The sequence below is a fragment of the Galeopterus variegatus genome, unplaced genomic scaffold (genome assembly GCF_000696425.1).
Source record: "Galeopterus variegatus unplaced genomic scaffold, G_variegatus-3.0.2 Scaffold18, whole genome shotgun sequence".
NCBI lineage: Eukaryota > Metazoa > Chordata > Mammalia > Dermoptera > Cynocephalidae > Galeopterus > Galeopterus variegatus.
This window is the reverse complement of record NW_007726129.1, coordinates 1082610-1095102: the sequence shown is the minus strand read 5'-3', so window position 1 is coordinate 1095102 and position 12493 is coordinate 1082610. Positions and strand designations below refer to the sequence as shown.

Sequence of the window (12493 nt, the reverse complement as noted above, 5' to 3'; positions counted from 1 at the left end):
ATTTTATCAAATGCTTTTTCGGCGTCAATAGAGAATCCAAAAGACACTGAAAGATAAGTGCTGGCGTGGCTGCGGAGAAAAAGGAACTCTTTTACATTGTTGGTGGGAATGCATAATGGTGCAGCCTCTATGGAAAAAGGTATGGAGGTTCCTCAAACAATTGCAGATAGATCTACCATATGACCCAGCTATCCTACTGCTGGGAATATATCCAAAGGAATGGAAATCATCAAGTCGAAGGTACACTTGTTTCCCAATGTTCATTGCAGCACTCTTCACAATAGCCAAGAGCTGGAATCAGCCCAAATGTCCATCATCGGATGAGTGGATACGGAAAATGTGGTATATCTACACAATGGAATACTACTCAGCTATAAAAACAAATGAAATACTGCCATTTGCAACAACATGGATGGACCTTGAGAGAATTATATTAAGTGAAACAAGTCAGGCACAGAAAGAGAAATACCACATGTTCTCACTTATTGGTGGGAGCTAAAAATAAATAAATAAATTCACACACACAAATTCGGGGGGCGGGGAGAAGACATAACAACTACAACTCCTTGAAGTTGATACAACAAGCAAACAGAAAGGACACTGTTGGGTGGGAGGGGGGAGAGGGAGGAGGGAGGGGGTTTTAGTAATGGGCCACAATAATCAACCTCATTGTATATCGACAAAATAAAATTAAAAATAAATAAATAAATAAAGGAATCCTGCTGTATATCTTGTTGTTTATTTTACTCTCAAATGCAAAGTAATAAATTCATTGTACGGCTCAGCTCACAATAAAAAAAAAAATGAATGGTGCTGCTATAAATATGATCTCATATTCCTTTTGGGGAACATATGTATACATTCTTGTTGGAAATATACCTGGGGTGAAATTGCTCAGTCACGGGGCATACATAGACTAGTAGTATTAACTATTATTTTTATTAGCCATCATTTATTATTGTCATAGTTTACTTATTATTATTAGCTGTCATTATTAGTATTAGCTCTTAATATTAGCTCATATTATTGCAGTTGCTGTTAGTTACCACTAATGGCCTAGGGTTAAGATGGGGTGGATGCCTAAGTAGCTTGTGCCTCTTGGAGAAGAAGACTCAGAGGGATGGCAGGTGGTCCCCACATCCAGGGTATCCAGTCATTGGAGGCCCCTGGCCCATGAGGTGGCCTGGCATTCTGGGTTCTTTCAAAAGAGAAACAAAGGCCATTTGTGATCTAGGCAGGTTCCCTTCTTGAGAATCTGAACCAGAATTCCCTGAAAGATCCCCAGGTGGTGGCCAGTGGGTCAGCATATGGAATGAGATATGCTACTCAGAGGGAACAGAGAATAGGGTCCACCCTCCCACAGCCAGATCCACCCACTGTCTTTGTCCAGTGCTGAGCCTAACCATCTGGGTCATATCAGACCACTGCCAACAGGCCTTCTTTAAGCAACCAGTGACCCCCCACCAACCACCAGCATTGGGAGCCTGTGCCATCAGACCCCACTGCAGAGAAGGACACTCATGCCTGGTTCCATGTCCAAAACATTTATTTTCAGGAAATGTTTGTGCCTGAACAACAAGAAAACTTTGTGGGTGTCTGTGGCTGCCATAGTGAGATCTGCCAGGACTAACTGGGTCACCAGAGCCACAGAACAAAGACAAGGAAAGCAGCAACGACTGCAAGGCCTGGAGCCATGCAGGGGGAGGATTTTGAGAATGACCACTTGAGTGATAACTTGGGGGTCCAACGTGTGGGAACCTCTGTTAGTTTATAGTCTGGAAGCAGATGATGTTTCTGGTGCAGACGTGAGAGGATGGAGCGGCAGGGGCTGCTCAGCTGCTCATCCGGGAGGCTGTCCTCCAAGGGGCTTTGCTGCTTGTTTTCCTCCCGTACCTGGAGGTGGCAGTCAGTGGTCGGCAGCTCCCACAGCTCTCCCCCACACACCTACTCAGACCCGTGAGCCACTTTCTTGCCCATCCCAGCATACCTGTTCCACTTGTCCAAAGACCCGCAGCAGGTTTCCACGAAGGACACCCTGAAGCTCTTCCTCACTCCAGCCACGACTCAGCAACTCCTCTATCAGTATGGGGTATGTGGACACATCCTCCAGCCCCTGAGGGAACCTGTGTGGCCACCAGCCAGCTAGCAGGTGAGCCTCAGACCTGATTCCCTGATCCTGACTCAGAACCACAGCCTTATGTGTCCAGGGGCCCCTGAACCCTGGCCCTGGTCAGATATGGCAAATGGAGATTTGGAGAGAGGAAGTGATTTGCCCCTGCTCTTCATCTTTCAAAAGGGGGCCTCAAACCTCCTGGAATATTTGTCAAAACTCATTAAATTGTACTATTAAGATCTATGCCTTTCACTGAACTCAAAAAAGAAGAAAAGCTTAAGAACCAGGCTGACCCCCTGCAAGCATAACCCCATCCATGGGCAGAGAAGATGGTGAGCCCACACCAGACTTTGCCAATAGTATGCTCACAGAGAGGGTCATCTGCTGGGGCTGGGGCGGGTGTGAGCGCTGAGCAAATGAGCTCTGTCTGGTGGTTTAGCCACATATCATGTCCCAGAGTGGGGCCACTGGGCTGAAGACAGACAGAAGAGCCCACAAAACAGACCCTGGGAATGGGGAGATGCCAGATAGTCAAGGCCTAAGGTCATGAGGACTATGGTGTGGTGGGCATGGTGACTGTGATGACCCCACTGCTGTACAGCCATTCCCAGACAAGCCACAGGGAAGCACTCACTTGCTGGCCCCATCATAATCTCCACCAATCCCAATGAATTTGGATCCAATGACTGCCTTGATGTGGTCGAAGTGATCTGGGGGGATGGAGAGTCAGAAGTATGGGGCTTCAAGGGCAGGGGTGACACTGGGGCTGGACTCTGCCGATTCCCCTTTTTGCAGCTGGGAGGCCATGCAGGCCAATTCTTTCATGGCCTGGCACCCAGATGGCAACTTGAGGGCCCCGAGGTTTGACCTGAACTGATCCCAGCTGGCTCTAGACTGGACTTCAGATTTGGAGTAGACCCCAGAGCCATCTATTTGGGCCATTTCCCATGCAGGATTCACCCTGCCTCTAGAACCCTTGAGACCCCAGTGAGGGCTCCTTTCCAGGGATGTGGAAGACGAGAGGGACAGTGACAACGGACAAAGACCCCAGAGACCCATGAGGCTGCCCAATCCCTTGGCCAGAGGCAGGGCAGGGTGCTTTGGTAGCCCCTGCAGAGGCACAGATGGTTAACACCTGGGCTGTATGTCTGCCTGCCTCACTTACGCCCAGTATCGACTCTGTGCATCCAGTTCCACATAGCACCAAGCTGCTACGTACTTTCCATTATTGGATTTCTGGTCAAACTGCTGGGACTTTCCTGAGGCCCACAAGGCTTCAGGTCCAAATTAGAGCTGTTCAGAGACCCCAGGGATGAGGGGAAGAGGCTTACCTGCTACAGTGGACACATTGGCTAACAGGTTGCACTGCAGCACCCCCACGGACAAGGACACCATCACAATGCCACCATTGTTCTTCTACAGGGGTGGTCAAATGGACACTCAGCTTGGCCCTCCAAGCACAACTGCATGCCTGCCCACCCACTAGGGCCCTGGAGGAAGGTATTCAGCCACAGCTTTGGGAATCAGAGGAGACTTCACCTCTCTAGGTTTGTGTGAATGGAGGAGTCTGGGCCCTGTTTGAGTGGAAGTGTCTTGGTGCTGGGTTTGAGGAATAGAGGAGTATTTGCCATCTAGAACCTTCCACCCCTAGCTTCAAGAGTTCAGGGGCTGTTGACTGTGGGTTTGTGCAACAGAAGATGTCCAGCCTGGGGTCTGAGGAAGTTGAGGGAGCAGGGGCTCAGGTTCAAGGGTTCCTGGTTTGAATTTTTGGCTTTAGATTCCAGGGCTGGGCAGTTTCTCACCAGAAGCTGAAGGATGTCATCAGGAACGTTCCTAGCATTATTGCACACACCCCGAGCAGCTGAGTGGGAGAAGATCACAGGTGCCTGCGACACTTCCAGAGCCCGCCGTGCAACCATGTCCGAAACATGGGACAAGTCTACCATCATGCCCAGGCGGTTCATTTCTGCCACCACCTTCTGCCAGGACGAGTTGAGAGGAGGATATCAGATGTACACACGTGTGCACATTTATTTGTAGGGAACAGGAGGGGTGTGTATATTTCTGTAGGGTGGAGAAGAAACCAGGGTCCTTACCTCACCAAAACTGGTCAGCCCGCTGACATTGTTGTAGAAGGAGTGGATACCCTTAGCCGAACTTTCTGCCCTGCAGGACGGCCAGGAGACAGTTTGACTGGTGGCCGTCCTTTGGCCACAAGAGCCTAGAGATCCTACCAAACTGTCTCTGTCTTTGCAACCCCTTGGAGCAAAAACAGTGACCTAGGATGGGCTGTGCCCAGCAGTAGGAAAGCCCTGCTGGGATCCAGTCTTGCTAGGCAAACCCCAGAATCCCAGCTCCCCTCCCCACTCCAGGGTCAGCATCAGATCCCAGGGATAAGGCTTGATCTGGGTCCACAGTATGACCTTGGGCAGTCCCTGCCTCAGTGGGCCCACACGACCTGCACTGTGCTCACCAGGGTGTGTTGCAGGTGTGGGTGAGCGTCAGGTAGCGCACTCCCAGTACATAGAAGGTACGCAAGATGGAGAGGCTGCTGTCTAGTGAATGGCCACCCTCCACACCAATGAGGCAGGCCAATTTCTGGCTGTTGTTCAGAGCTGGGGGCAGGTAGGTCAGGCAATTATTTTCAAAGGCTGGATAGCTCAATCTAGTCCCTAACTGCCCCCACCAACCCACCTACCTTCAGCCGAGGTCACAAGCTCCAGTTCAGAGTAGGAGGCACACATGCGGTGAATGAGGTCAATCTGCTCCAGGGTGAGGCGCAGGGCATCCTGGTCCTGAGTGTGGCATGGGACGTAGGCCGACCAGAACTGGAGGCAAGGCCAGGAGCTGGCTTAGGCAAGCACTGCTTTGGAGCTCCCTGATAGCCTCCCCAGCTGACACAGCACCCAGAGGTCACATGCAACACACTGCTTATTCTTTTTTTTTTTTTTTTTAATAAGATGACGAATTAGGGGGTGGGGATCTTAACCCTTGACTTGGTGTTATCAGCACCACACTCTCCCGAGTGAGCCACGGGCGGCCCACGCACTGCTTGTTCTGTAGTACCTTCATACCCGTCAAACTGTAGCCCCTGCAGCCCTCCGCATCTATACCATGGCACTTTTTGAGTTGCTATGGTAACTGAGTTCCATGTGACTTGTGATTTCTGGGTCCCCACTCCCCAACATTCCCCAGCAGCCATGCTGTGACACCCTGTGTGTCCCTGTGGTACCTGGGCGCCCACGAGGCCATCTCTAAGCCTGTCCAGGCTGGTCTGGCCATGACTGAAATTGCGCAGGTTAACATCCTGTAGCCCCTTGGGGTAAAACTGCCTCAGGACCAGGGGCAGGTCATTGTGGCTGGAGGGATATTAAAGTAGGGTCAAGTCAAGGACAAGCGGGTGGGCCCATTAGGCCTCCAGGTCAGGCAGGACATATCCGGGGGGTCCCCCACCCCATACTGTCACACAGATTGCTCTGAGGCCTGGGCTGGGGGGTTTCCACCAGGGACGGGGTGACTGAGGAGGGGAAAGGGCACCCATGGATGATGGGAAAGAGGGCATACAGGGGTGGCGTTGGGGAGCCTCCTCGCTAGCCCTGCATGCTCAGGGCCCCCTCCCCATGCCCAGGGATGCGCTCAGCCCCGCCTGCCCCCACGCCACACCTACGCACCCATCCACGAGCGGGAAGTCCCTCATCAGGGCCCGCGCGCGCTCTCGCAGGCCCAGGGCACTGGCGGTGCCCGGCGTGGTGAGGGCGCTGGGGGCGTCTGGCGCTGTCGGGGAACTGGGGGCGCCCGGCGTGGTCTGGGCGCGGGTTACCGGGGGTGGCGGCAGCAGCTGGAACAGCAGCAGGCACAGCAGAGGTCGCAGGCCGAAAGCGCGGGAACCCTGTAGGTCCGCGGGCTGCATGTTGCGCAGGGCCGGGCAAGAGGGCAGGGGTGACGGTCGCGAGAGCTGAGAGGGCGGTCGAAAGGCAGAGGACGACGACGAAGTCCGGACCCTCGATTCAGGCCACTCAGCGGCGCGGAGTTGCAGGAGGGGGCTGGAGTCGCGAGATCCTGCGACCGATACGCGGAGAGCCGGGATGCCGCGCAGCGCTGCCACCAGGGGGCGCCACGCCCCTCCTGCCCCGATCTCGAAGGGCGCCTGGGAGGGCTGGGCCGGCCTCACCTCCCGTTATGGGCTTCCTCCGCCCCTCCCCCCGGTCCCCACTGCTCCCAGGGGGCTGACCCAGATTGTTCCCCGCTGCCCCTAGGCTTGCTGTCCTAGAGAGAGGGCCTGGGGTGCTTCTCCCAAAGAGTGGCCCTGGGCTCTGAGACCTCTCCCGACCACATCCTGTCCCCCACGGCCTGCAGCCTACCACGGCTACACCGAGGGCCACAAGGGTCTCTGTGACCACAGTGCTCTGGATTCTGGGTTTCCCTGTGCTGGGCCACGTGGGGTGGGCGCCGGGGAGGAGATAGTCTCTGGAAATGAAGGGTTAATCTTGTGAACTCTGGATTCAGGAAGGGACCCTGTACCTCTGATTACCACTCTCCCCTACCACTGTATTCTGGATTCAGGAAGGGACCCTGTACCTCTGATTACCACTCTCCCCAAATCCATCCGCTGGAGACTCTAGCCCGCAAGTGGGAACTGCCACGAGCACCCCTCTTCCAGCTTCCCCAAACAGCCTCTGGAAAGAGCTCCCTCCTCAGGAGATGCTACACTTCCCGAGGACCCAAATGGAGGCACATTTGGGATGAGAACTGAGTAAGCACTTAGCGAGGGTTGGGGAACGTTTTCTTAATAGAGCAGGAACCCGGACAGTCAGCTATTTGGATGGAAGGAAATGAAGTAATTTCTAGGGCAGCAGAGCCCTCACACCAGCACCTTCCATTCAGAGCTGCTGTCGGACCTGCTGGCCAGAATCCCTCCTACCTCAATGTGGAAGTCCTGGCCTCGTCCAAATCAGAAGTATGGGTCCTAAGGAAAGGCCTGGGACCTGGGTTCTGCAGCTACTCCCGTCTTACCTCCTGGCTCTTGTGGTTCTAACTGTCCCAGAAACCTCAAGGACTGAGCTGCCTTCCTGCAGCAGGTCCCACCCCATTCCCAGCCTGGGGCTATCTCTCGAGTTGTCTCCTCCAGAATTGCCCTTTTCAACCACACAAGAGCGCGCGCGCGCGCGCGCGCGCGCTCACACACACACACACACACACACACACACACACACACACACACGGGAGATGTGCCCTCTCACAGAAGCCCGTCACCTGAGAGGTTTCAAGGTCTTTGCCCAAATTCCTTTATTCCTGGTGACCTTACCTTCCTCTTGCCTATCAGCCTCTCAAGATTCTGCTCTGAACCTTGGCACCTCTGGACCTGCTCTTCCTTTGGAACCTTCCCCAGGTGGCAGGACAGAGCAGTGCACCTGGGTAATGACCTAAGTCTGAGGACTGGAGGCGCAAGAAGGCACTCTATACAAAGGAAATGAGCAAACTCTTCCAAAGGGACTGAAGGTCCCAAACTACCCAGGAGAGGAAGTGTTTCTGGCAAGGATGCATTTTAGGGACTGGGCACCTGATGTTGCCCAGTGCCTGCTGTCCCAGAGGAAGGCAAATCAATGGCACTGTGCTAAAGGTGAGTCTATTCCTTGCCTACTGAAGCTAGAAGATTCTATAGGGAGGCCCACTGCAGAGCGTGAGTCCCTTAGGGCTCTGCTTCAGAGAACAGTAGGGTGTGTCCCTGCTCTGGATAGTTTGGGCACCCCAACTCAGACCTGGCTCCTTCCTTCCCTCCATTGCCCATTACAATCCAGTAGCCCCTCATACCCACCTGTGCAGCCGAGTGGCAAAAGGGAAGCTTTTGGCTTTGCTGGTCTCTAGGTCAAGGATATTCTGCCTTTGATAGCTTCCCCAGGAAGTGGAAGGCAGAAAGAATACGGAAGAGGTGGTCAGGAATAAATAAATGGCAATCAAATAGCAGCTGCCATTGGAGGATTGGATGGGGAGAATTTCTGAGCTTTTCTAGCTTTTCTCTAGGGGCTGAATATTTGATACCCCAGGACTCTGGAGAAACACTAGCCCAGCAGAGGCAGGCTGTGTTGAGCAAGTGAAGGTGGGCACTGTCTCTGTGGAAGATTAGCCCGGCAACATGATTTTCCATAACATCCAACTTTAGTCCTCAAACTTCAGCCTCAGGGTGATCGTATAAAGTCAATCACAGAAACACAAACACATCCAGACCCTTATACACTCAGGTGCATGTGAACGCTTATGCCCAAGCGGTAAGCAAGTTTTAGCCTGTCTTCCCCTTAACCTCCCCCAAGGCCATCTCTGTGCTCTGCTGCTTGCAGGGGAAACAAACACAAGCTAGTGAAGTATCAGTGGCACGATTTTCCCCCAGGGACAATTTGGGGGCAGATGCTATGACAAAATTTATCCAGATGCTGGCAGTGAGAAGTGGAAACAGCGTGGAGGCAGGGAAGCTCAGGGCCTGACTCCAGAGCTGTCCCTAAGCATCGTCCCTGATACTTCCTCACTGTCTCCCCCACTCTCCTTCATGGCATTTCCAAATTCTGCTGGTTCAACCTCCAAACATCTCCCAGGGGTGTCTCCTCTCTGTTCCCACTGCCTCTTCCTCAGCACAAGCCATCTTCATCTCTTACTCCTCCTTGTCTCCCCGTCTCCAGTCCCTACAGTGAAGCTATACTTATCCCTCTTTCAAAAAATCTGATGTTAGGCTGCCTAGTTAGCTCAGTTGGTTAGAGCGTGGTGCTGAAAACACCAAGGTCCAAGTTTCAATTCCTGTATTGGCCAGCCCCCAAAAAAAAAAAAAAAAAAAAAAAAAAAAAAAAAAAAAATCTGATGTCTTCTTTCTGCTTAAAGTTCTTCTGAGGCTTTCCATTGCTCTTAGGATATACTAAATTAATTACTTTGGTTTTCAAATCCTGGGGAGTCTGCTCCCACCAGCCTCTCCAGTCTCAGCAGATAGCACAAACCCCCTTGCCCTCTAAACTCTGGCCACATCAGCCATGCTGCCTCCCCCCGCAGGGCGTTGGCACATACTGCCCCCTCTGCATCCAAGCAGGGGCTGTTGAAGAAGGGACAGGAGAAGAAATCTTGCTACAAAGAAGGGGTAGGCAAATGAGCAGCTTCTCCTTCTAATTCTTCACCTATGCAGTGTTTATGTAAACCAGAGGAGAAGACACATAGAGGAGGCCATGGTAGAAACAGGTTTCTCCCAGGACCAAGCTTATTCTGGTGGTGGAGCAGGCCCACTCCTACAGATCTCCAGTGCATTGCAAATATATACAGGGAAGTAAGAAGTCACTCTAAGTGGTATGAGTGTGGGGGCGGGGTGGAGGTTGGGACTTACTCAGTATCCATTGTTGCCCAGATGATGGTCATCTCCGTTCTGGGAGCCCTGGTCTTAGAAACTCATACTGCCCCTGCTTCTTTCTGGATGTTGCTCTGCAACTGCTCCCCTGATAACAGCGGCAGTCAAATTGCTGAGAAACAACTGTCTTGCAAGACAGAAGACAGCCTGGCCACTACTGATAAACATTCTCCAATCACAAAGCTGAGGCCACCCTTTCTGAAGTGGCAAATAGCTAGTACATTTTTCTTCCTCAAAAGGCAGCCAGTGTTTATTTTGCCTGGAGAAGTACAATAACCACAAATTTGTCCTCCTCTCCTACTTCTTCCCAACGTTCTCCCCAGCCCCCACCTTTCTTTTCTGCACCATTGGCAGCCAACATTCCTGGGCTGCTTTTTGATGGAGTTGACTGATGACTCAGGTCCCATGTGCACTGCTAAGCTCCTCTTGTAGCCGGGCTCTGCCTGATTTCAGGCAGTAAGGAGGATCCTGAACACAAGGTCCCTATAGCAAAGTCACAGGATCCAAGCCTGTGCTGTCTGACAGGCTTTAAGTGTCTGACTGGGCTGCTTCTGGAGATCAGATTTTCTGGTAACTTGAGTGTGAAACCTACAGGCTTGGAGCCTTTGTCCTGAGGTTGGGTTACATGCTGTCTGGTGTACTTGAGGTAGTGCCATCATTAGGGCATGGCGGGAGGGGGAGGCTAGAGGGACTTTGGCTACAGGAGTAGGTCGCAGTGAGACCCTCGCTGGTGTCCCTGTGGTTCAGATGGCAACCCCTGATCTGTGATATTCAGTTCCACGGAGAGGGGGCATATCATGGAGAACTCTATCGAATCCGAAGCCTCTCTGGTGACATACCCACTCTCTAAAGGTAGGGACATGGGTAAGCCTCTCGGTGCTCTCAGGTTCAAGTCTTGCTGGGACCTCTCCTTCCTCCTCCTCCTGTAGCCATCTGTAGTGGTGTCTGCTGCTGCCACTGGCAGGTGAGCTCAGTGAGGCCACGACCACCATATTCTGGCACTTGGCACTACACCGGCACACAGCAAATGCTCAACTAACATTTGTTGACAAGTGAGTTGACTTGGCACTCAGGAGGCTGCTGCCTCCCCTTTTTTCATGGAATAAGGGCATGTGATAAGAGTGATATGAGAGCAGCCAATGTCACCGTGTGCCGAGAGCTGTGCTAACTGTTTGATGTGCTTTAGCCCATTGAGTCCTCACAATAATAGCCCATAAGGGAGGGTTTTTAGCAGCCTCATTATCTGGGTGAGAAAATTGAGCTGCTGGGCAGGCAAAGGATCACAGCGACGCCCTCATGGCCAAGTCAGACAGAGGTTCCTCCAATTACTCCACTTCCAGCTGCTGCCTCTGCTACCAAGAAAGGCCTCGAATTCCGTACATCCATCCAGTTGTCCAGACCTCCCCTTACTGATCACCCACTGGTGCTGGCCCTTTGCTGGGGTATGCAGGGAGGTAGCTGGCATAGGCACACAGAACAGTGGGCTGTACGGGCACCAGGTTCTCTGGAGCCTGTCCTGACCAAACATCTCCTAGATAGCATGGGTGATTTCACATTTAGCCTCAAGTTCAGACTTGCTGTCTCTTGTGCTCAACCTTGCCTGCTCATCTCTGAGGCCTGTCACGCCTGTTTCTGCACCAGCATGCTGTCAATAGCACACCCTGCCCCAGAGCTTCCTGTTTTGATGCAGGAAACATGCCCTCCTCTGCCTGGCTTCCATGGCTCCTGGTAGCTAGTCTACCCTGTGAGGCTGGCAATCTAAACTCTCACTGATTCCAAATAATGCTGAACATCTGGCTGCACCTGAGGAATTTTAAATTTTTTCAGTTTTTCTTAGGAAAAATTTCAAACATATAGAAAAGAAGAGAGATATGAGAATATTTACCTCCCATGTACCCATTACTCGGCTTCAAGAATTATCAACTCATGGCTCATGTTGTTTCATTTATGCCCTCACTTACCTCTTTCTACAGTTTTTTTGTTTTGTTTTGGTTTTAAACCACAGCCCTCGGTATTCCTAGATGGTTTCCCATCTAAGTACTGACGATGTCCGGCCCTGATTAGCTTCCAAGATCAGACAAGATATGGTGCATTCAGGTGGCATGACCATAGACTATGGATTATTTTAAAGCAAATCACAGACTTTTACTTCCTCTGTATTTAAGTATGCATCTTTAAAAGGTAAGAGCTCTTTTTAAAAGACAACTACCATACCATTATGGCACCTACAAAACATAGCAACATCTTTTCTTTTTCTTTCTTTCTTTCTTTCTTTCTTTCTTTCTTTCTTTCTTTCTTTCTTTCTTTCTTTCTTTCTTTCTTTCTTTCTTTCTTTCTTTCTTTCTTTCTTTCTTTCTTTCTTTCTTTCTTTCTTTCTTTCTTTCTTTCTTTCTTTCTTTCTTTCTTTCTTTCTTTCTTTCTTTCTTTCTTTCTTTCTTTCTTTCTTTCTTTCTTTCTTTCTTTCTTTCTTTCTTTCTTTCTTTCTTTCTTTCTTTCTTTCTTTCTTTCTTTCTTTCTTTCTTTCTTTCTTTCTTTCTTTCTTTCTTTCTTTCTTTCTTTCTTTCTTTCTTTCTTTCTTTCTTTCTTTCTTTCTTTCTTTCTTTCTTTCTTTCTTTCTTTCTTTCTTTCTTTCTTTCTTTCTTTCTTTCTTTCTTTCTTTCTTTCTTTCTTTCTTTCTTTCTTTCTTTCTTTCTTTCTTTCTTTCTTTCTTTCTTTCTTTCTTTCTTTCTTTCTTTCTTTCTTTCTTTCTTTCTTTCTTTCTTTCTTTCTTTCTTTCTTTCTTTCTTTCTTTCTTTCTTTCTTTCTTTCTTTCTTTCTTTCTTTCTTTCTTTCTTTCTTTCTTTCTTTCTTTCTTTCTTTCTTTCTTTCTTTCTTTCTTTCTTTCTTTCTTTCTTTCTTTCTTTCTTTCTTTCTTTCTTTCTTTCTTTCTTTCTTTCTTTCTTTCTTTCTTTCTTTCTTTCTTTCTTTCTTTCTTTCTTTCTTTCTTTCTTTCTTTCTTTCTT

At 50.3% G+C, this 12493-nt stretch overlaps 1 protein-coding gene across 1 annotated transcript; it reads right to left on the bottom strand.

Annotated features, from left to right (window-relative positions):
- Nucleotides 1-1534: 1534 nt before the first annotated feature.
- DPEP2 (dipeptidase 2) lies at nucleotides 1535-6023 on the bottom strand. Its single transcript, XM_008567215.1, has 10 exons — nucleotides 5785-6023; nucleotides 5346-5472; nucleotides 4812-4941; nucleotides 4587-4728; nucleotides 4210-4279; nucleotides 3916-4092; nucleotides 3445-3529; nucleotides 2748-2823; nucleotides 1988-2123; nucleotides 1535-1893 (listed from the first exon to the last, which is right to left on the bottom strand). Exons 1-10 carry the CDS (start codon nucleotides 6021-6023, stop codon nucleotides 1636-1638), a joined length of 1440 nt encoding a protein of 479 aa, XP_008565437.1. The 3' UTR covers nucleotides 1535-1635.
- Between the last annotated feature and the right edge of the window lie 6470 nt (nucleotides 6024-12493).